The sequence below is a fragment of the Carcharodon carcharias genome, chromosome 23, assembly GCF_017639515.1.
Source record: "Carcharodon carcharias isolate sCarCar2 chromosome 23, sCarCar2.pri, whole genome shotgun sequence".
Lineage (NCBI taxonomy): Eukaryota > Metazoa > Chordata > Chondrichthyes > Lamniformes > Lamnidae > Carcharodon > Carcharodon carcharias.
In genome coordinates, this window is record NC_054489.1 from 16347928 (window position 1) to 16371964 (window position 24037).

Genomic DNA, 24037 nt, shown 5'->3' on the forward strand with positions numbered 1-24037 from the left:
AGATGTTGGTGCACTGCATCTGTGCAATGCTTTGACATATTGTTCATGGACTGAGTTCATGTGTGTTTTTCCTCAGTGAGAATACAGGAGTTAAGTGTCTAGCTTTTCAGTTGTGTCATAATCATTTCTTTCTACGAGGGGAAAAGGCTGAATCTTCACTATTATTTCCAAAGTATTTATTGTACCAAATGCATAGATAGAAATAATCCACATGATTGTTTATAAAAGTACAGTACACACATAGAATTTAACAATTAATTTTAGCATTATGCCTTCATATCATGGTCTCAGAAAATCAGTTCCGCACATATAGAATTATTACACCTTACAAAAGATGTCTGTAAATGAGATTTAATTGTCCATTTTTACTTCCTCCTCATCTTTCCTCTCATATTTTCCACTCTCCTGTTTCTGTGCCTCTTGGCCAGGATTTAGCCGGGGACTGGTTGTTGTATCCGAGGTGATGTTGACGGGCACCGTTCGTTTATTCACAGCTGGCAGTGCCAGGCATGGGGCTTGAACCTTTAACCGACCGTCCTGTGACAAACAGCAGTTAAGAGCTTCAGCATCGACATCTTCTGGCAGCTGAAATTCTCTCCTGAACTCTTCATATTTGTAGCTGGAAGAGCCACTGCCATCATCACTTTTCTTCTCGTGTTTTCCTGTCACCAGCACTTTTCTTCCAAGTACTTTCACCTTCAGTTCTTCTGGGGAGAATCGCTGGACATCCTTGGGCAGAGAAAAGCCATCTTCCTGCTTGGCCTCTGATTGCCTTTTACCTTCTTCATTATCATCAGGTCTGTTGTCCTGATTTCTTGGTTTTTCCTCCAAAAATTCTTTTGTCAGCTCCTCAAGAACTCGCTCCATGAAGTTCATGCTCTTTCTCGCTTCTTCCACCTGTTTCCACGTGTTGCATTCAAGTGGCTCACAGTCCCTGTGTGGAACAGGCCACAATGTGTACACAGGCTGCTGGCACAGACGTGAAGGGTGGAAAGCCCGACAGCTCAGCATTGTCTCTGCCTCTTCTCTCATTTCTCTCAAACCAACTGATGTGAACTCCCAGTCTTCAGTCTCTGATCTGCTGCAGCACTCAGAACACACGCCTTATATATTCTACTCCCAGAACCCCAGCCATTTCCAGAATGAACTAAACTTTGCTGGGTTTATGACACGTGAGCTGAAAATAAATGACGTCTCATCCCAGCCTTGGTTTAATCAAGAATGACTCAGCTCAGTGACACCCACTGGAGCCGTTCCATAGACTTCTGGAATGTACTCAGCCAGTGAGGGAATAGATGGGGGGCACAATGTTCGTGACTGACAGCCTAGCAGCAGGTATAACAAGTGCAAGAATGTGAGTTTTATGGAAAACCAGATGTGTTTAGCTTAATGAAATAGAAACGAATATCATGAGAGAACGAGGAGTCGGTCTTCAGCTTTCTAGTTTAGTTCTTTTCAATGATATTTACGATACTAAAGCGATATTGAGCAGAATGAGAAGGAATGAAATTCAAATCAGATTGGATTAGATGAAGTGAAGTTCTGATTCTATCCCAGTGGGAGGCATAGTCCCTTAAACTGTTGACAGTATATATTTAGAAATGGATTTGTTATAAATAAAGTTGACGTGCACCTCAAAATAAAAACTGTTGTCCGTTGTGTGTTTTAATATATGATTTGCAAATATAGAAAATTAATAATAAATTACCAACAAATCTAGAATCTCTCAGCTGAAAATGAGGCCATTTGGTCCCCCACATCTGTGTCAGCTCTTTGAAAGTGCTATCCAATTAGGCTCTTTCACCTAAACTCAGCAACTTATTGCAGGTATATATCCTTTTCCATTTTGAAAGTTGCCATTGAATCTACCCTTTCACTTCTTCCATTCCAGTAACAAAAATCTGCACAAATGAAAACTGCTCATCTTCCCTCTGGTCTCTTCACTGAAAACATCAACATTGACAACACACTATTGATAAAATGTAGCAATGTTTTAATTTTCTATTGTATTATATTAAATTGATGAATATGAAGGCCCAGCCTATTAATGTTGTTGCCAAGTTCCCAACATCATAACTTCCTAAATTGTTAAATGACAGTTTCCATCACTCACAAGAGTCTCCTATGAACTGCAACATAAATCTTTATTCTCAGGTGAGTATTGGCAGCATTACGATCAATTAGATTCCAGGTCCAGTATAGGTTCATGGTCAGAATTTACATTTTTACACCATTTAACATTTTGACTAATAAATAAGCTGTGGCATTGCTCATGTATTCCACAAACTGTGATACGATTGTTGATGTTTCCCACTGCCCAGCATCCACCTAAACACATAGCTATTTCTCCATCAGCATAATCCACTAAATTAGCTGAAGGAATATAACTGCTGACTGACATTGCAAGAAATATTATGCATCACACTGACCCAGTAAGATACAGATCCCTTATTGAAACGTGTAAGATTCTTTGAGGCTTGACAGGATAGAGGCTGAGAGGATGATCCCCCTTGGGAGGAAATCAGGATCTTGGGCACACTTTAAAAATAAGGAGTCTGGCATTTAAGTTGGAGATACAGAGAAATTTCTCAGAGCGACATTTGTGATTGGAACTCTTTCCACAGTGAGCAGTAGAGCTGGGTCTTTGAGTATATTCAAGGCTGTTAGATGGATTTTGGATTGACAATGGAGTCAAGTGTTATGGGGGCAGAGAGGAATGTGGAATTACAGCCAGAATTAGGTAAGCCATGATGTAATTGAATGGTGCAGGAGGCTTGAGGGGCCGAATGGCCTGTGCCTGCTCCCATTCTTTATGTTTTTATGTTCAATAGTACAGGTTCAGTAATATTATTTCACACAAACTTTATAAAAGTTGCTTACAATGCAAGCAACTTTGATTTTCCTCCCAGTTATTTATATCAAACAGGTAACCCCAATGAAAGAGGATTCCACCATCCAATAAACGACTGGTGTCCAGTCTGGTGTCTGTGTTGGAAGATAAGCTGTTGTTGCTGCTCATTGTGAGGCTGCAGGGTCATACAGAGATTTTGTTCACTGGATCCTGGCAAAAGTTTGATATATTTTTTTAACGAACTGAGTTCAATTTCAGGCAGATCTTGACATAGAGAATTCTTCCTCTGGGTTTTAGGGGAATCCAAACTAAAATGTGTTTTTCTTCACTGAGAATACAGAAACTAAGTGTCTAGTTTTTCAGTTATGTCATATTAGTTTCTTCATACGAAAGAAAAAAGCTGAATCATCACTATTATTTTCAAAAGTATTTATTTTTCCAAGTACATATCTATATAAAAAAATCCACATGAATGCTAACAGTGCAGTAAAGAAATACCATTTAACAATTCATTTTCAGATTATGCCTTCATAACATGGTCTCAGAAATTCATTTCTGCACATAAAGAATTCTTAGATCGTACAGAAGATATCTGTAAATGAGTTTTAATTGTCCATTTTTACTTCCTCCTCACTTTTCTTCGCATCATTCCCACTCTCCAGTTTCTGTGCCTCTTGGCCAGGATTTAGTCGGGGACTGGTTGTTGTATCCAAGGTGATGTTGACGGGCAGGGTTTGTTCATTCACAGCTGGCAGTGCCAGGCATGGGGCTTGAACCTTTAACCGACCATCCTGTGACAAACAGCAGTTAACAGCTTCAGCATCGACATCTTCTGGCAGCTGAAATTCTTTCCTGAACTCTTCATATTTGTAGCTGGAAGAGCCATTGCCATCATCACTTTTCTTCTCGTGTTTCCCTATCACCAGCACTTTTCTTCCAAGTACTTTCACATTCAGTTCTTCTGGAGAGAATCGCTGGACATCCAGGGACAGAGAAAAGCCATCTCCCTCCTTGTCCTCTGATTGTCTTTTTACTTCTCCATTATCATCAGATTTGTTGTTCTGATACCTTGGTTTTTCCTCCAAAAATTCTTTTGCCAGCTCCTCAAGAACTCGCTCCATGAAGTTCATGCTCTTTCTCGCTTCTTCCACCTGTTTCAACGTTTTGCATTCAAGTGGCTCACTGACCCTGTGTGGAACAAGCCACAATGTGTACACAGGCTGCTGGCACAGACGTAAAAGGTGGAAAGCCCGATATCTCAGCATTGTCTCTGCCTCTTCTCTCACTTCTCTTAAACCAACTGATGTGAACTCCCAGTCTTCAGTCTCTGATCTGCTGCAGCACTCAGAACACACGCCTTATATATTCTACTCCCAGAAACCCAGACATTTCCAGAATGAACAAGACTTTGCTGGGTTTATAACATGTGAGCTGAAAATAAATGACATCTTATCCCAGCCTTGGTTTAATCAAGAATGACTCGGCTCAGTGACACCCACTGGAGCCGTTCCAGAGACTTCTGGAATGTACTCAGCCAGTGAGGGACAGATGGGAGGAGCAATGTTAGTGACTGACAGCCTAGCAGCAGGTATATCAAGTGCAAGAAAGTGAGTTTTATGGAAAACCAGATGTGTTTAACTTAATGAAATAGAAACTAATATCATGAGAGAATGAGGAGTCGGTCTTCAGCTTTCTAGTTTAGCTCTTTTCAATGATTTTTAAGAAAGTAAAGCGATATTGAGCAGAATGAGAAGGAATGAAATTCAAATCAGTTTGGATTAGGTGAAGTGAAGTTCTGATTCTATCCCAGAGGGAGGCATAGTCCCTTATACTGTTGACAGTATATATTTAGAAATGGAATTGTTATAAATAAAGCTGCCGTGCACCTCAAAATAAAACCTGTTGTCCGTTGTGTGTTTTGATATATGATTTGCAAAGATAGAAAATTAATAATAAATTACCAACAAATCTAGAATCTCTTAGCTCAAAATGAGGCCATTCGTTCCACCATACCTGTGTCAGCTCTTTGAAAGTGCTATCCAATTGGGCTCTTTCACCTAAACTCAGCAACTTATTACAGGTATATATCCTTTTCCATTTTGTAAGTTGCCATTGAATCTACACTTTCACTTCTTCCATTCCAGTAACAAAAAACAACACAATTGAAAACTGCTCATCTTCCCTCTGGTCTCTTCACTGAAAACATCAACGTTGATATCACATTATTGATAAAATATAGCAATGTTTTAATTTTCTATTGTTTTATATTAAATTGATGAATATGAAGGCCCAGCGTATTAATGTTGTTGCCAAGTTCCCAACATCATAACTTCCTAAATTGGTACATGACTGTTTCCATCACTCACAAGAGTCTCCTATGAACTGCAACATAAATCTTTATTCTCAGGTGAGTATTGGCAGCATTACGATCAAATAGATTCCAGGTCCACTATAAGTTCATGGTCAGAATTTACATTTTTACACCATTTAACATTTTGACTAATAAATAAGCTGTGGCATTGCTCATGTATTCCACAAACTGATACGATTGTTGATGTTTCCCACTGCCCAGCATCAACCTAAACAAATGAGCTATTTCTCCATCAGCATAATCCACTAAATTAGCTGAAGGAATATAACTGCTGACTGACATTGCAAGAAATATTATGCATCACACTGACCCAGTAAGATACAGATCCCTTATTGAAACGTGTAAGATTCTTTGAGGCTTGACAGGATGGAGGCTGAGAGGATGATCCCCCTTGGGAGGAAATCAGGATCTTGGGCGCACTTTAAAAGTAAGGAGTCTGGCATTTAAGGTGGAGATACAGAGAAATTTCTCAGAGCGACATTTGTGATTGGAACTCTTTCCACAGTGAGCAGTAGAGCTGGGTCTTTGAGTATATTCAAGGCTGTTAGATGGATTTTGGATTGACAATAGAGTCAAGTGTTACGGGGGGGCAGAGAGGAACGTGGAATTACAGCCAGAATTAGGTAAACCGTGATGTAATTGAATGGTGCAGGAGGCTTGAGGGGCCGAATGGCCTGTGCCTGCTCCCATTCTTTATGTTCTTATGTTCAATAGCACAGGTTCAGTAATATTATTTCACACAAACTTTATAAAAGTAGGCTTACAATGCAAGCAACTTTGATTTTCCTCCCAGTTATTTATATCAAACAGGTAACCCCAATGAAACAGGATTCCACCATCCAGTAATTGAGTGGTGTCCAGTCTGGTGTCTGTGTTGGAAGACAAGCTGTTGTTGCTGCTCATTGTGAGGCTGCAGGGTCATACAGAGATTTGGTGCACTGGGTCTGTGCAATAATTTGATATATATCTTAACGAACTGAGTTAAATTTCAGACAGATCTTGACACAGAGAATTCTTCCTCTGGTTTTTAAATTAATTCTAGTTAAAATGCCCTGAATTTTTGGGATGACAGGGAAAGACGCACTAGCTGCATGAAGCGTCCTCGGACTAAGTCCCTGGAAGTGGAGCAAATGGTGTCAGGGGTCCAGGTGGGGAAGGTAGGGAAGGCCTGGGGGGACGCAATGGGGGGGTCAGTCTCTCGGACGAATAGCCAGCAGGGGAGGGATGTCCAGAGGTCACCAGGCCCACAGGAGAGGGCACCTCCAGTCAGAAGGGACTTCTGATGTGTGTCACCCACCAGCCCCCTTCCCACTCGAGATCAAAATCTCTTCATTTATGGGTTTTCCCACCTGAGCGCCAGCCTAAAGATTGAGGTTGGCGGGAAAAGCCCTTAACTGGCATTATGTGGCTACTGATGGGCCTTAACTGGCGCAAGGGTGGGTTTCCCCTCTGAGCCCCTGTCCGCCCCAGAGTAAAATAGCTGCAAGGTCGGTGCTGTCAGGAACCCAGAGGGAATCCGTCCATCCAATGACACGTTTCACCCCACCCCCACCTCAGAAACCGCTGGGTGTGGGGTGTGTAACTTTCTGGCCAATGTGTTTTTGTACAGAATGTAAAGGAAGTAAGTGCCTAGTCTTTCAATTGTTTAATATCGGTTTCTTTTTCTGAAGTGACAAACCAAAATCATCATCATTTTTTTCAAAAGCATTTATTGTTCCAAAAAAAATATATAAAAGTAATTCACATGATGACTGCTAACAGCACGGTTCAGACATACAATATCAAAACAATTAATTTTCACCATTATGCCTTCATGATTTATAGTCTCAGATTATATAATATTAATGGATTATATGCAGAATTATGGTGTCAGAAACTTATTTCTGCATATAATCCACTCTTACATCTTACAAAAGATATCTGTAAATGAGTTTTAATTGTCCATTTTACTTCCTCCTCTTCCTTGTTCCCCTCATTCTTTTCCACTCTCCTGTTTCTGTGCCTCTTGGCCAGGATTTAGCTGGGGACTGGTTGTTGTATCCGAGGTGATGTTGATGGGCACAATTCGTTCATTCACAGCTGGCAATGCCAGGCGTGGGGCTTGAACCTTTAACCGACCGTCCTGTGACGAAACAGAAGCATTTTCCTTATCTAATCTTGAATATAAGGTGTTCATATTAAGAACAATCATCTTCTAAGTGCTTTTTGTGCAGTAACTTTCATGGAAAGAGATTCTTGTAATATTGTGCAGCAGCAGAATAGATTGATAAGAAAATGACATTCAGGCCAGTTTGATGTGGAATATATGAATTTCTGGTACTATCACACACTGAGCCATTAATTCCATTGTTTTGTGTATGTATTTCCTGCAATATATTGTTACAAATGGCCCATTATTCACCAGTTCTACAATCTTCTGTCACTACTCTGGTCTCTTTTCCTGTGTTAATAGCCCAACCTGTGCGCACAGTCAATTAATTTTGACTTTTGTATCATTTGCAAACTTCAAAGTGTGTTTTGCACAGTGGAAACAGCATAATAATCACTTACGGTTACTACATTCAGGAAAACACTGCCATCTCACCTGAGGCATTGCTGAGTTGTGAAAACTGTACTTATTAGCTAAGTGTGATGGGATAGCTATTGCTAAGGAACTTTGCACTATACACAAGACATTGAAATATATTAGAGATTGTAAGACTGTGGATAGGAAAGAGAAAAAAAGACAACAGTGAAGAGGATCACTTGGATCCTGACTCAATATATTTCCCTTTCAAAATTATTTCAGCATAATAAAGGGAATTAATGTGGTGGATGTGGGGTGCTGTGCTGTGCAGAATCAGACTAAAGAAATCACCATCTCAGTTAATTTACTGGTTAATCATTAATGTATGGAACGCTGCCACCTACTGGAAAGAGCAGCAGACATATGGTAAGTAAGCATGTACTGTACAGTATTCCTCTGCTTGTATTAAACTGGGCAGCACATTCAACATACATTAATGGATCAAATATTGTTGTCTAAGTAACAACGAGCTAATAGCGCACACCATGATCTATGTATAAGTTTCAAATCATTTTACTTCAGGTTTTAATTGTTGTTGGAGTTTTAAAAAATTCAATTTTTCCCCTCTTTTTCTCTCTCTTAATCCAGTCTTTTTCCCCTTTTTTATATTCCTCGCCCTATAACTGATTTGATCTTGAACTCACCACTCTACATTACACTTCATGCCAGCCCTCCTTCTAATAATTTCAGAATCTTTAAATCTGATTGGTTTAAGGAGATACCCAAGTGCTTCTTACCCTGTTCACAGGGACAGTGGTTGTCATTTCCAGCAACTTGCAGGGCAAAATATCAACATTAAATGGACAGGGAGATGTGTCTGCTGGGGCACTGCATATTGGCTTGCCACAGCCAATTTTTTGCACTATGCTGTTAGCAGAAATAAGACAGTTTGCAAATATTTAACAAAAATAAAAATAGCTGGAAAAACTCAGCAGGTCTGACAGCATCTGCAGAGAGGAATACAGTTAACTTTTCGAGTCCGTATGACTCTTCATCAGTTCTGCTGATAACCTCTGAGCTCCAGGAAGAGCCTAAAGATTTAATTAAGCAGTGTCATTGGCATACCAACACTTGTACCCTAATGTAAAGAGGACCATTATTGGGTGGAATGCTTTGTTGGCGCCCTGGTTTAATGTGAATTACCTGATGTATTCATTTTATCCAAAACTTTAAAATACTTGCTAATATATTTTGCTTTCCTTATTCAATTTAAAACTGTCCCAAGGTCTTAATTTTCTACAAAAGTGTTAATTAAATAAATATTTATTTTCCTAAAAACATGGCCAAAAATTTAAGTTTTTTAAATCAATGATTTAACTGTCCTCTGTGTCTGGAATCCTTAACTAATTTCCAATCTGTGCATCTGATCTTCTGTACTAAAGCAGTAAATTGAATTTTAACTGTTTAACTTTGAAAAGAAAAACAGTCAAACTGCACTGCAATTTCCTGATGTAAAAGGACAACCATGAATCGGCCACGAATGACCTCATTTCCTGTTTGGCCCACTCTCCATTTTTTTTTTACTGAGATTCACAGACAGTGGAAATAAAAACATAAACTGATTTTTATTTTTTGACTTATGAGGGTCCAGTACATTTGTAAGGTTCAAAAGTATCTTCAGAGAAAGTGTTCCAGACAAGCTCCTCCTACTTACGATGTCACTGAGTTAGAACATTCCAGAGTTGTGCTGGCTTGTCACTGGCAGCAGTAGTGGTGGTGATGCTGTGTTACAGATCACTCAGGGAGTCTGAGATGCTGTGTTACAGATCACTCAGGGAGTCTGAGATGCTGTGGCAACATGCACTTTTTACATCCATGTTGTAGTCTGGAGTTTTGGATGGTGATGGTAGAGGGTCCAGCTTTCTTTCCATCACATGGCTAACCAGGAATCTTTCCCACTCATGCCACCTGCAATTGACATGTGTTGGAAGTATTTTCAGGCTAATAGTCAACCCGTTTGGCCATGTTAGGAATGTACCTTCCTTGATCATCAAGTCTTGGGATGGGACTCGAATGCTGGCAGTAGTAATTCCTGTTTAATGCAAGACTGAAGTATTATAATAAATGACTGCTCACATCTCACACGTGTCAAACTTCAGTTAATCTGCAAGGTTGAAGACTTCTCAGAGTAGGCTGTTTAAGGCATGTGTTCTGGATGATTAGAGACTGAAAATTGGGAGGCTCCATCAGCCAGGGTTTTCTGAGAACTGATAAGAATTATTAAAGGCAAAGAAAAATGTTGAGTGGTCAGGATTCCACTTCCTGATGCCTACCCCAGCATCCTGGAGTACTAATAGCCTTTACACGGTTTCAGCACAACACGCAGAAACAAATGGTAGAAGCAGAGAACAGAATGAGGTGGTCTTTAAAAACATTGTTGGAGCAAAGACCAAGAAATCAGGACAACAGACCTGATGATAATGAAGAAGGTAAAAGACAATCAGAGGACAAGGAGGGAGATGGCTTTTCTCTGTCCCTGGATGTCCAGCTATTCTCCCCAGAAGAACTGAATGTGAAAGTACTTGGAAGAAAAGTGCTGGTGACAGGAAAACACGAGAAGAAAAGTGATGATGGCAGCGGCTCTTCCAGCTACAAATATGAAGAGTTCAGGAGAGAATTTCAGCTGCCGGTCACAGGACGGTCGGTTAAATGTTCAAGCCTCATGCCTGGCACTGCCAGCTGTGAATGAACAAACTGTCCCTATTAACGTCACCTCTGATACAACAGCTACTGCCCAGCCAGAAGTTGGCACAGAGAACAGAATAACTGCAATGTTAAAATTAATGATAGGAACGGAAGAAATGGAAAGTGACAATTAGAACTGATCGAGTCTACAGTCCTAAATCTGAGTAAATGTTGCATAAAAATCTATTTATGTGTGGATGACAAATAGATTGAATTTGATATTCCTAGTTATTTGCTTCATTGTTCTATATCTTGGAATGTACAGTTTTATCTTTGCAGTAAGTTGCTTCTTAAATACTGGCACGAGGGGCAAAACAGAACAGGCAAGTAACAAAAAGGAAGAGAGAGAGAGACAGAAATTATTTAACTTGAATTTTGATAGTGACTTTAATGTAGTAAAACATCCCAAGGCACTTTACAGGCTCATTATCAAACAAAATTTGACAGTGTCTTAAGGGAATATTAGGACAAGTGGCCAAAAGCTTGGTCATAGAGGCATGTTTTTAGCAGCATTTTAAGGCAGGGAGAGGTAGAGAGTCAAAGAGGTTTGGGGAGAAAATTCTGGACATTAGTTCCCGGGCAGCTGAAGGCACTGCTGCCAGTGGTAGAGTGATTAAAATCAGGAATTTGCAAGAGGCTTAGACTGGAGGAGCATGGAGTTGTGGAGTGTGAAGAGGTTACAGAGATAGAATGGGACATGACCATAGAGGGATTTGAAAAAGTGGATGGGAATTTTAAAATTGAAGCATTGCCGGACTGAGAGCCAATTTAAGCCAATAAAGGAATCAAGTTTGATTCACTCATTGTATTGCCAAATATGACAATAAATACAACAGAAAATAAATTTAAAACAAAAACAGAATTACCTGGAAAAACCTCAGCAGATCTGGCAGCATCAGCAGAGAAGAAAAGAGTTGACGTTTCGAGTCCTCATGACCCTCCCACAGAACTTACTCTGTGTCCCATCTTCATATTTGATGTGCAACAGGAATTAGATTCCTTCCAATAAGTAAGTTCATAAGAAAGGGATTGGGTCCTTCAAGCCTATTTCAATAAGATTGTGCTTGATCTAATTGTGACTTAACTCAGTTTTCCTATCTGCACCCACCACCCCTCCTACACACACCATAATACTTGACTCCCTTGTCAATCAAAAATCTGTCTGACTCAGCCTTGAATATATTCAATGACCCAGCCTCAACTGTTGTCTAAGGAAGAGGATTCCAAAGACTAGTGACCCTCTGAGCAAAGGAATTCCTCAACTTCATCTTAAATGGAAACCCCTTATTCTTAAACTGTACCCCTAGTTCCAGATCCCTCCACAAGAGGAAACATCTTCTCCACATGCATCCTGTCAAGTCCCCTCTGAATCTTATATGTTTCAAATAGATCACCTCTCATTTTTCGAATAAGCATAGGCCCAATCTGCTCAGCTTTTCCACAGGGGTCATTCCTTCATCCCAATAATTATCCTCTGAATCTTCTTTGAACTGAAGGATGGCCTCTACTTTAATGCCAGGAGTATTACAGGTAAAACGGATGAGTTAAGGGTGAAGATTGACATGTGGAATTGTGATATAGTAGCCATCACTGAGACGTGGTTGAGGGAGGGGCAGGATTGGCAGCTCAACATTCCGGGATATAGAATCTTCAGGCGAGACAGGGGAGGGGGTAAAAGAGGAGGAGGCATTGCATTATTAATTAAGGAGTCCATTACTGCAGTAAGGAGAGATGATATCTTGGAGGGGGCATCGAATGAAGCTTTGTGGGTAGAACTTAGGAAAAAAAAAGGGGCAGCCACATTGTTAGGTGTTTACTATAGACCCCCAGATAGTCCACGGGAAATTGAGGAGCAAATATGGGCACAATTTGTGGAGGTGTGTAAAAACAATAACAATATGATAATTACATTAGGTGATTTCAACTTTTCCAACATTGATTGGGATAGACATAGTGTTAAGGGCTTGGATGGAGTGGATTTCTTGAAATGTGTACAGGAGAACTTTTTAGGTCAATATATAGAGGGTCCAACCAGGGATGGCGCATTGCTGAACCTAACTCTGGTGAATGAAGCTGGACAGGTGGCTGAGGTGGTGGTGAGCGAGTATTTTAGCGATAGCGACCACAACATGGTACAGTTTAAGTTTGTTATGCAAAAAAATATTTTGGATTGGGGGAGAGTGGATTTTAGTAAAATAAGGCAGGATCTGGCCAAGGTAGACTGGAAACAGTTACTTGTGGAGAAGTCTACAGAGGAACAGTGGGGGGTGTTCAAAAAGGAAATGGGGAGGGTACAGGCTCAACATGTCCCCTCTAGGGGGATAGGAAGGAGTAACAAACCCAGAGAACCATGGATGACCAGAGATATTCAGGTTACGATGAGAAGGAAGAGAGGCTTTTAGCAGGTACAAGGGAAGCAAATCAGCAGAGGCATTAGCGGAGTACAGACACTGAAGGTTGGTGCTTAAGAAAGCAATTAGGAGAGCAATGAGGGATATGAGAAAGATCTGGCTGGTAAAAGTAGGGAAAATCCCAAGATATTCTATAAGTATATCAATGGGAAGAGGATAATCAGGGAAAGAGTAGGGCCCATGAGGGACCAAGGGGGCAATCTATGGGTGGAGCCAGAGGACATCGCTAGAGTGTTGAATGCATACTTCACATCCGTCTTCACCCAAGAGAATGAGGATGAAGGTATCGATCTCAGGGAGAGAGACTGTGAAGTTTTTGAGCACGTTGATATAGGGAGTGATAAGGTATTGGAGGTGTTGGCAGACATAAAAGTGGACAAATCTCCAGGTCCAGATGATTTGTGCCCCAGACTGCTGAGGGAGGCAAGGGAGGAGATCGCAGGGGGTCTGACCCAAATTTTTAATTCCTCTCTGGCCACGGGGGAGGTGCCAGAGGACTGGAGAATGTGGCTCCGATATTTAAGAAGGGTTGTAGAGATAAGCCAGGGAACTACAGGCCAGTGAATCTCACGTCAGTGGTAGGGAAACTATTGGAGAAAGTTCTGAAGGAGAGAATCTATCTCCACTTGGAGAGGCAAGGTTTGATCAGGGATAGTTCAGCATGGCTTTGTCAGAGGGAGGTCATGCCTAACAAATTTGATTGAATTTTTTGAGGAGGTGACCAGGTGTGTAGATGAGGGTAGTGCAGTTGATGTAGTTTATATGGATTTCAGCAAAGCCTTTGACAAGGTCCCACATGGGAGACTTATAAAGAAGGCAAATGCACATGGGATACAGAGTAATTTGATAAGGTGGATTCAAAATTGGCTTAGTTGTAGGAGGCAGAGGGTGATGACAGAAGGATGCTTTAGTGACTGGAAGCCAGTGTCCAGTGGCATACCACAGTGATCTGTGTTCAGTCCCCTATTATTTATCATTTATATAAACAACATAGATGACTATGTGGAGGGGGGATGGGGGGCGGGGGGTGGCAGCGGCGGATTAGTAAGTTTGCGGATGATTGGCCGGGAGGTTAACAGTGAGGTTGAGTGTCTTGGGCTACAGGAAGATATAGACAGGATGGTCAAATGGACAGATAAGTGGCAGATGGAATTTAACCCTGAAAAGCGAGAGGTGATACACTTTAGAAGGAGTAATTTGACAAGGAAGTATTCAATGAACAGCATGACACTAGGAAGGCCTGAGGAACAAAGGGACCTTGGCGTGTGTGTCCATAGATATCTGAAGGCAGAGGGGCATGTCAGTGGGGTGGTGAAAAAGGCATATGGGACACTTGCCTTTAACAATCGAGGCATAGATTACAAAAGTAGGGTGGTCATGTTGGAGTTGTATAGATCCTTCGTGAGGCCACAGCTGGAGTACTGTGTGCAGTTCTGGTCGCCACATTTTGGAAGGATGTGATTGCACTGGAGGGGATGCAGAGCAGATTCACCAGGATGTTGCCTGGGATGAAACATTTAAGTTATGAAGAGAGGTTGGATGGACTTGGGTTGTTTTCATTGGAGCAGAGAAGACTGAGGGGCTGCCTGATCAAGGTGTACAAGATTATGAGGGGCATGGACAGGGTGGATAGGGAGCAGCTGTTCCCCTTAGTTGAAGGGTCAGTCACGAGGGGACATAAGTTTAAGGTGAGGGGCAGGAGGTTTAGGGGGGGATGTGAGGAAAAACCTTTTTACCCAGAGGGTGGTGACGGAATGCAGTGCCTGGGAGGGTGGTGGAGGCGGGTTGCCTCACATCCTTTAAAAATTACCTGGATGAGCACCTGGCAGATCATAACATTCAAGGCTATGGGCCAAGTGCTGGTAAATGGGATTAGGTAGGTAGTTCAGGTGTTTCTCACATGTCGGTGCAGACTCGATGGGCCGAAAGGCCTCTTCTGCACTGTGATTCTATGAACTGCTTCCAATGCAAATATATTCCTCTTTAAGTATGGTGACCAAAACTCTTCACAGTATTCTAGGTGTGGTCATTCTCTACGTCTGGGAAAGGTATTCTATTTATCTACCCTCAGGGTTTGCATGCGTTTTACAATATTGGCTAATAAAATTATATCCATTAACTACCAAATTAAAGGGTGCACATTAACTGAAGTTCTTCTATGTGCAAAAAGGGAACATGAAATGCTTGTAGTTATTAATGTAAAAAAAGTTGCAGTTCCTGTCTTTGGTTTGCATAAAGTGTCAGCCTTTGTTCCACAGAGATGGCTAAAGTTTTTTTCAGTCAGTGGTTTTCCATTCAGTGAGGGGTCAGAATGCTCACCAAACATCAGATGAGACTTGAACGGTCAGGTAGAGGGACTTAAGGTGGACTACAGATCACAGCGGAATACAATCAAACAGAAAAAGCTGCTTCAGCTGTGTTTCCACTCAGTTGTGAACGCTGCCTTGTCTGTCCATTAACACAATGAGATCATCCATTCTGCATTACTTCTGCAACATCAAATTAAAGGTGAGAAAGATATTGGTTCCTTACAGCAACACGCCGGCACCACATAGTTAAAACCACTTCAAGAATATGATAGAGTTCCCTTCCAGTTCATCGAGCGAGCTTTATTGAAGCTTAAAAGATACTCCAAATTTTAGAACTGCAGACCATTTTATAACTTACATGGTCATTTTGCAGTTTTTTTTCTTAAATACACTTCTTGAAATGAAATTCTGCAACATTAAACATATACTTTAAACAGTCTAGTGGCGAGTTTTCAATTTCTGATAAAACAACGTCAATAATATCGTTGAAAAGAGAGACATGTTGCTGAATCTTTTTGTCTTGCACTCATCAGGACAAACACAAGAATGCCAAACTTCAAACCGTCACAATTTATGCTGCAGGAGAAAAGGGTGCTGGTTGATTCTCAAGTCGATTGCGATTAGCCAGAGCATTGCATTAAAAAAGCAGCAGGGTACTATAGGCTTCCCAAGCTCCCAGGTAATTTTAAAAAGGCACAAGGCCTGAACATATTCCCTTTGCAGGCTAAGAGTCCCTGTGCATGAATGCATGTCCCTTCCAGTATCAATAATGATCCAACTGAAATTATTGAAGCAGAAGCACACTCCCTCACCTCTTGGTTCTGACTCTTTGTTTTCTATCTTTGTTTCTCTTTCCGCCTCAATTTAATTCTCTCCCGAGACAATGTAAAGGAAACACTAGGAGCAGGTGAAAGGGCCCCAAAGGAACAATAACACCAAATTGAGTGCAGAGTCAGGAACAGGCCAAAGACGTGGTCATGGATTGGAAGGCAGATGTTATAGTGCTCTATCTATACTTTGTAATCAAGTCAACAGTAACTAATTATTAGTTAGACTGTTTGTTGCTGAGCGTATATAATCAGGCAAGTTTCCCTGGAAATAGCTAAATTATAAGTTCTGAAACAAATTCCATGCACCCGCCCTACAGTAATTCTACATATGGAACCAGAAGTAATTTCAGTGTGCCACAGTATATCTCAAATATAATGAAACTCATTACAATTAACCTATGAATACTTAGCATAGGTCAGGGGGCATCAAAGGAAAATCAAGTGATAGTAAAAGCTTGCATTTATGAAGGAAGGCTTGCATTTATATAGCACCTTTCACACCTCAGGATATCCCAAAGTGCTTGTAGAGTGTAGTCATTGTAATGTAGAAAATGCAGCAATTTGCACATAGCATTTTACACAATGATTTACAGCTGAGGTACAGTAATCGTTATGCAGGCAAACGTGGCAGCCATTCTAATTTAACAACACAAAAAGCAATGATGATAATTTGTTTTCTGCTGGTGTTAGTTGAGAAGGGAATGTTGACCAGGGGAACCCCTGTTTTTTTTAATTAATGTGTGGGACATTGCTGGTACAGGCAGCAGTTATTGCCATTCCTAACCACCCTTGAGAAAGTGGCAGTGAGCTGCTTTAGTGAACAGCTTCAGTCCACACGGTGTCGGCGTACACAGTGCTGTTAGGAAGTAAGTTACCGCTCCTCTTCAAAAAGTGCTTTAGGATCTTTAACATCCACTTGAACCATGGGGACAGGCTGACAATCTCATTTTAATATCGTAAATCATCTTGTACTAACCCTTAGACAGATAGAGTAAACAAAAAACTTGGATCTAAAAGTTTGCCGAAGTTAGGGTGCAGTAAAGCACCAAATTTATTTATTTTTTACAGGACATCTAGGTTACAGGCCATTCAGCTTGGCATCAGTTTGGGAACTGCTCCCATTAGGAACTGCTTATGGTTCATGAAGTACAACTGTGATTACTCATGGTGACTTCAACCTGAAAATGATATATGGTAGCAGCCCAACTGGCTCACAGAATAAATATGCATCAGTGACTCATTGTACTGAGCCAGTTTTTATAGGTCTGGAGTAGAGAGAATATGAGATCCCATTCTTTAAATTATAAAATTGGTTGTGTAGTCACAATGGCAGCAGTGTGCACCATAAATAAGATGCACTGCATCAACTCACCAAGGCTTCTCTGACAGCACTTTCCAAACCAGTGACCTCTACCACCTTGAAAGAGGGGGGCAGCAGACACATGGAAACATAATCACTGCAAATTCCCCTCCAAGCCACACAACCCTCTTAACAGCACTGTGGGTGGCCGACACTACATGGACTGCAGTGGTGGCTCACAACCACCTTTCCAAGGGCAATTAGGGATGGGCAATTAGGGATGGGCAACAAATGCTGGCCTAACCAGTGGTGCCCACATCCTGTGAAAGAATTAAAATGTAGATGGCAATGGTAAAGTACAAAAGCCTCTAAGCTTCTCCTACCACAGATGCAAGTCATTTTTTAAAAAAAAAATTGCATTACACGCCTTTTAAAAAAAAAGCCAATTGCTAACCACTTAAAAGTTCTAAGAATAGATGCCAAATACACCACTGAAAATAGTGCTAAACACGTGATCAAATCCGTCAAATGCCAAAACGAGTGACAGTGGATTGTGACTGCAAAGTTGTTTGGAGATTTCCCTTCAATATTTCTGGAAATGTTACCAGTAACTCAAAGCCTTCTAAGTGGATCACAATTTCGTGGCAAAGCAAATTGTACATAGCTGTCAGGTCATAGGCCTGGTGAAGAAAAATGATTTGTATGGTTTGTTCTTCATTGGATCTCAAATGGAATGAGACGCAACTGGAATTAAGAGTTTGATATCATTGCATTTGAGAAGCTTGAATATAAACTTTTATCTACAACCTCCAAATTAGTGGTAAAATTTGACATTTGCAAAATGGATTTGTAGATGTAAGTAAATATTTTGCATAAAACGCAACATAATTAGTACATCAGCCTTGGCTCAGTGGCAGCATTGTCTCCTGAGTGGGGTGGTTATGAGCTCATGACCCACACCAGAGACTTGTGGACATAATGTAGGCTGAAATCAGTACTGAGGGAATGTTGCACGATCAGATGAAACATTAAACCTTTCATTTGGGTGTTGAAGATCCTATGGCATTTTTTAAAGTGTCATTCGCTGTGTCCTGATCAACATTTATTATACAGATATAACAAAGCAGGTGATCTGGTCATTTTCACATTTCATACAAGCTCTACAAATTGGCTGCCACATTTCCTACATTGAGGTGACTACATTGTTTATACATGCCCAATTGGTCAGGATGACAGATTTTGATCCGAGAGGAGGAAAAGCTTTGATTTTGGAACTTTAAAGGTTTTTTTTTTACACCCAAAGAATTGACGCTTTCATAGCTCGAGCTCATCCAAAACTCCGTGCCCCCTATCCTAACTTACATTGTCTTGTTTACTCACCACCCTGCAATTGCTGACCGATCACAGCTCTGCACAGTGCCTCAAGACATTTTACTACATTAATCATGCTACATAAAGAGTTGTAAGCAGCAGCAAAACACAGAACCCATCAATTTCCTTATTTTCATTTCTCCTGCTGGCAAACTTGGCCTTTTTCCCTTTCCCAGGACGTTAAACATTTACTGGTCTTTCAAATTTCTGCACAGTTCTGTAGTCTGTTTGACTAGCATTCGCAGCTTACCCAGATCCATGATATGACAGAACAACAGGATCTTTCAATAGCAATGTCTCATACCAATTTTCCTCAAAGTAACCTGGTTGGTATTTATCCAAGTTGATTCTCTCTGGGAGTTTTAACTGCCAGAATTAGCTGCTGGGTTTGCAACATTACAATAGTGGCTACACTTCCAAAGTACTTCATTGGCTGTAAAGTGCTTTGAGATGTGCAGTGGTCATTAAAAGTTATCCCTATTGTCATGGTCAATATTTCAATTCAAAAATCTGGTCATTATCACATTGTTATTTGCTGTATATAACTACACTTCAAGTATTTCATTGATTGTAAAGCACTTTGGAGCATCTGGGACCGTGGAAGGCTATATAAATTAAGACAGTCTAACAACACAAAAATCTGGAAAATTACTTTAAATTGACAGCATAGAACTAGACACCACAGATTTAAACCAATTAAAGGCAGATTTACAAATGGTATTAGAAGTTCTTCACACAGTGATTAATAAACAGAATGCACCTCCAATTGGAGTGGAGGTTGAAGCACTGGAATAATTTAATATCTGACCACTGTGGTGAGGAAGCTATGCTTTCTGGAATGATGAAAGATAGGTTTAGTGGTCTTTTCCACCTGTAAACATCTTGTGGTCAATCTCCTTGAACTAAAGCACCAAGTGAAGAGAATTTTGACTAGTTCCTTTTTCTCAACTTGAAACTGGTTCCTATAAATCAAAACATGGTTTTAAAAAGTTTTTGCTTTAGATTAGACACCAGTATGTGGTCATTTTGTCACAATGTAATCAAAAAGCTATGTAATTTTCTATATTTCTCATATTGGTGTTTTGCCATTTTAAATGTTCCATCCCTAAAGGTCAGTTACCCTATGTGGCTGTGTTATCTACTGGAAAAGAGTAAAAGAGCTAATTTGGGTTGCTTGTGAAGTCAGCAGACACTAGCCATCAATTAAAACACCATTTTTTATTGACAAAATTATAATTTGGCAATATTCTCTTTACTTTCTAAAGAGCTTATTCTCTGTTGTAAAAGTTAGATACACACACAGGGAAAGGTTGGGGTTGGGGGGGGGGGGTGGGGCAGCAGGCAAGAAAAAGGGAGAGGGAAATGCATAGTAGACTTATGATGATTCAATATTAAATGCTGTCCCTGAAACCTGCTGTTCTCCAATCCATTATGTCACAAATGCTAGGTTTCTAAACTGATCTCTGACCCATATCCAGTAAGTTGCAGATTTCTTACAAACTTTGCCAAATACAAAACTGGTGCTGAAAGTGACAAAATAACCATGACAAGCTTTCCAGTGCTTCAAGCTTTTTGCACAGGCAATTCAGAACTCAAGTGAGCGTCTTTTGTACGCTTAATCCCTTCAACCTAGGTTGTATTCAGGAAACCACAGCAACTCACTTTGAACTGTGATGGTTTTGTTTGTTGCAAGTTCACATTACCAAAAGGAAGATAGATACAGCCATTTTTTTTTGAAGTTGATGAGTTTATTAGAAGTAATTAGCACTAATTTGTGGGATGCTAAACCACTAGTGCTGAGTTATCAAAATGTGCCTCAGCTCCAGAATGTTAAAGGCTGTTGCACAGTAGTGTGTACAGGTCCACATTTGATACCAGTCGGATACACTCGTATGAAAACTACAGATTGAGATTATGGTGCAATTTATATTGCAAGGTACTAGTTGCTGGATGAGTTCTGCATTGTACTTAGCGCGTCATCTCAGAACTAGGACCACTTACTGAAGTTAGTGAAAATGAAATTACTCTCTGCTGGAGGACAAAATTAAGTTTCATTATCACTACCAGTTTAAAAAACCATTCTCTCAGCCTTTTACAATCTTGTCACATTAGGCATTTTCTCTCAAGCTAGCTGGCAGCAACATTTGAAGATGCTATTAACTATTAACATTTCCAGTGTGCAGTACTGCACATGAAGCATACTTTATACCAAATTGTTATAAGAATTAGTTCCACCATATGCATTTGCAGAGTTGTCAAATTAATACTTCAATACATAAATGATACTGTCGGTTAATTGCCACTTGTATTACTACAAGTCTGTGAAACCAAGGGAGTTGGTAAATAAGAAGTTCTATACACTCTTATCATTACAGAACAAATACAAACTGGAATTAATTGATACCTCCCTCTATTTTTATTTGTCAAATTACAGATCTTTGAATTACAGACTGGTGCTTCTCACACAAACTCGGTCTTTCACTGCCAACAGTCACAGCATGACTGAACAAGGTCCACAAATCAGAGCAGTGTGCAAGATTGTAATTACTGACATTAGTGACATCACATCACCTCCAAGGACATCAAAATTTACAAGTTATTGCAAACATCGGAATAGAATAGTGCATTACACTAGAAACCAAAAAGAACACTCCATGCTTTCTGAACACAAAGAGGAAGAGCAAAACAGGTATATTGGAAGGTGCTGTATGGACATAATGGTCTACTCATTGAATACATGGTAAAGAAAACTTACATTACAAATACAGAAATCTTTTCAAAATTCATAATTGAGATTTGGTCAGAACGAACATTTAACAGCTGATTCCCATGTTAAATTAATATTTGTTACATTTATTAGATGGGCTGTGTACTATGTAAGTAGCTCTTTAGGAAGATTTTCACAAAAAGACACCTAACCTATTTTTTTTTTTTTAAATCTTTTCTCTCCAGGATATTATACAAGATTGTAGAGTCTGAAAACGAAGGAATTGCCCAGAAAAAGTTGGGTCAAAATAACTGGTGCATGCATCCGCCACTGGAATTAGAAGGGAAGAGCAAAAGGTTCTATTAAAAAAGTGATTTAAGACTTAAAATTTATTTTATATGGCAAGTGTTGGCGGATTTCCTCCCATCTGATTGGAGTGGTGTGAAGAATCAATGCAGCGATCTGTCGCCGCTCTTGCGGTAAGTGCGAGTGGTAAAAGGGATTCCGGTCGGGGTTTTGTGAAGACACCTGCCAGTTACCAATTTAATTACTGCAGCACTGGCTCCGACTCTGCGGACTGGTCTCCTGGAGGTCCACACCCCTGGTTCGGCCTGAGGTTCCACCTGCATTCTGAGGTTCATTCTTCGGCAGCTTTTTGGCTGTAAAGGGTTTTAAAAGAAAAAGACGCAGGTTATTGTAGAACTTTACTTATTCACAACATAAAAAATTCAGTTGTGCACAAATGATTTCAGATGACCTCTATGGGCTATTGCCGTTTACCGAGAACCTGAAACACCAAAACAGAAATCAAGGTCAACATGGTGGCCTCAAGAAATGTTTGAAGACTGTAAGATAGTCCAAAGCCATGAGTCTTTTTTTGTTCCTGCCCTCAGATTAAGGAAAATCTTTTAGATTTCCACCCACCCTGGAGATAACCCCTCCTGACTCTGGCTGCACTTCAAGCCCCACAAAAATTTAATACAAGAAGCCAACTTACTGGCCTCCTCCATAATGTCACACGAGTATAGAACAGCATTAAAAGTCCAAGAAAATTCATAGTCTCTGTTTGCTACTCTGTTTAGCATACTACCTTCTCCCCCCTCCCCCCACCCCCAAAGAGGTTTACCACCTCATCCAAAAGACAGCACCACTAACACCACAGCACTCGCTCTATTCTGCACTGGAGCAACAGTCTTGATTTTTGTTCTCCAATCTCTGGAATGGGAATTGAATCCACAACCTGTCTCAACAGAGAAAGTACTGCCAACTATGCCATGGCTAACACAAAAGGAAAGAATGCCCAGAATTCACTCAAATAACAACAGTTTATATTTTTAAAATACAGTACATTTCCTTAGGCTTGGATTTTTCTTGGAAAAAAAATGTCCATTGTAGATTCCAAAATAGTGCAAAATGTGCCAAAACGAGAATCAAAAATTAACATTCCAGGCTGGGACAGGATATAAAGTTTATACATTCAAATTTTTATTTCCCTTCAGTATAAGCAAAGAATGCCAGGCATACCTAAAGCACATTAAAATACTACATGACCATTTGGCTTCACTGGTTACTGGATTATAATCAAATTCTTTCTGCAGCAGCTTTTAATGGTTTAACATAAATGCATGATATGCTACCACAAAAAGACTAATACTTGCAATTAGCTTATCTGAAGATGTGATTCAGTATTTCTCCTAAGCGACAGCAACAAAAATCCTGTTGTTAAAATAGAGGGCGACTCAACTTCAGTTAGCTGAAAATTCCTGCAGGGCTATTGCCCAGTGATCCACCTTCATTGTTCATTGGACATGGAGGATAAATAAATGAACGTCAAGTGCATTTAAAAGTAGTGACACTTACCACCTTAGATAAATTAACACTCAACTCTGCCATGAGTCAACTGAAGTACCAAAGGGCTAAACCAGCCCAACTTATAGGAAAAACAGTTGGAGAAGACAGCATACATGCAATGGTCAAAAAGAAACTAGAAAGGACAGGGGAAATCGGAAAACATTCAATTCAGAGAATCTGGCTGTGCACATCAAGAATATTCCCATACCTATGGCCATAAATATTTCATTCACATTCATTGCAGTCTTTGCTGATGTCTCCATGAACAGCAAGCTGTTGTCTTCTGCATATGCTTGTGCTTCCTGCAAAACAAAGCCAAGCAATCAGAACTCTAAACAGCAGCATCCAAATAACCAGCACAACCAACACATCTAAATGCAAGATAAATTAGGGCTACAAGAACTACATTTTATATCACGGGGAAAAGGAAGGAAATTGAAGCACATGTGTTTACCTGGAATTCTACAGCTCTCTTATTTGCAAGGTCAGCCTTGTTACCAGCTAATGCAATCACTATATTTGGGCTGGCTTGTCGCTGCAGTTCTTTTACCCAGTTCTTGGCTCGTGCAAAGGTGTCCTTTAAAATACAAACATTAAATTTATTATTGGAGCTGAGCTGCAGATCTACAGATTTCATCCAAGTGTCCAGCATATACCCAGTGGTACAGTATTAACATCACTAGTCAACCTGAACAGGAAATGGCAGTGTCTTATAATTTCCTGAGCTACACAGACTAGCAATCTCTTCCCTTACACAGCAGGGTTTAAGTTATCTGCTACTCAAT

The 24037-nt window shown here is 40.3% G+C and overlaps 3 protein-coding genes across 4 annotated transcripts in view; all 3 read right to left on the reverse strand.

Annotated features, from left to right (window-relative positions):
* Positions 1–159: 159 nt before the first annotated feature.
* On the reverse strand, positions 160–1125 carry LOC121269199 (heat shock protein beta-11-like). The gene has a single exon (XM_041173734.1). It carries the CDS (start codon positions 1030–1032, stop codon positions 352–354), a length of 681 nt encoding a protein of 226 aa, XP_041029668.1. The 5' UTR covers positions 1033–1125; the 3' UTR covers positions 160–351.
* Positions 1126–3288: 2163 nt separating this feature from the next.
* On the reverse strand, positions 3289–4312 carry LOC121269176 (heat shock protein beta-11-like). Its single transcript, XM_041173699.1, has one exon. It carries the CDS (start codon positions 4114–4116, stop codon positions 3457–3459), a length of 660 nt encoding a protein of 219 aa, XP_041029633.1. The 5' UTR covers positions 4117–4312; the 3' UTR covers positions 3289–3456.
* A 16108-nt stretch (positions 4313–20420) lies between these two features.
* Positions 20421–24037, reverse strand: part of LOC121269039 (ras-related protein Rab-5C) — a 35526-nt gene continuing 31909 nt past the window's right edge. For both annotated transcript variants that reach the window (XM_041173434.1, XM_041173435.1), the window contains 3 exons: positions 23707–23829; positions 23461–23554; positions 20421–22060 (listed from right to left, as the gene is read on the reverse strand). In XM_041173434.1, the coding sequence (XP_041029368.1) occupies positions 21945–22060; positions 23461–23554; positions 23707–23829 (333 nt within the window). In that variant the 3' untranslated portion in view covers positions 20421–21944. The remainder of the gene's footprint in view (positions 22061–23460; positions 23555–23706; positions 23830–24037) is intronic.

What these genes read in the sequence shown, in the direction of transcription:
- LOC121269199 (XM_041173734.1), bottom strand. Translation starts at nt 1,032, where the DNA reads ATGAGAGAAGAGGCAGAGACAATGCTGAGCTGTCGGGCTTTCCACCCT.
- LOC121269176 (XM_041173699.1), bottom strand. Translation starts at nt 4,116, where the DNA reads ATGCTGAGATATCGGGCTTTCCACCTTTTACGTCTGTGCCAGCAGCCT.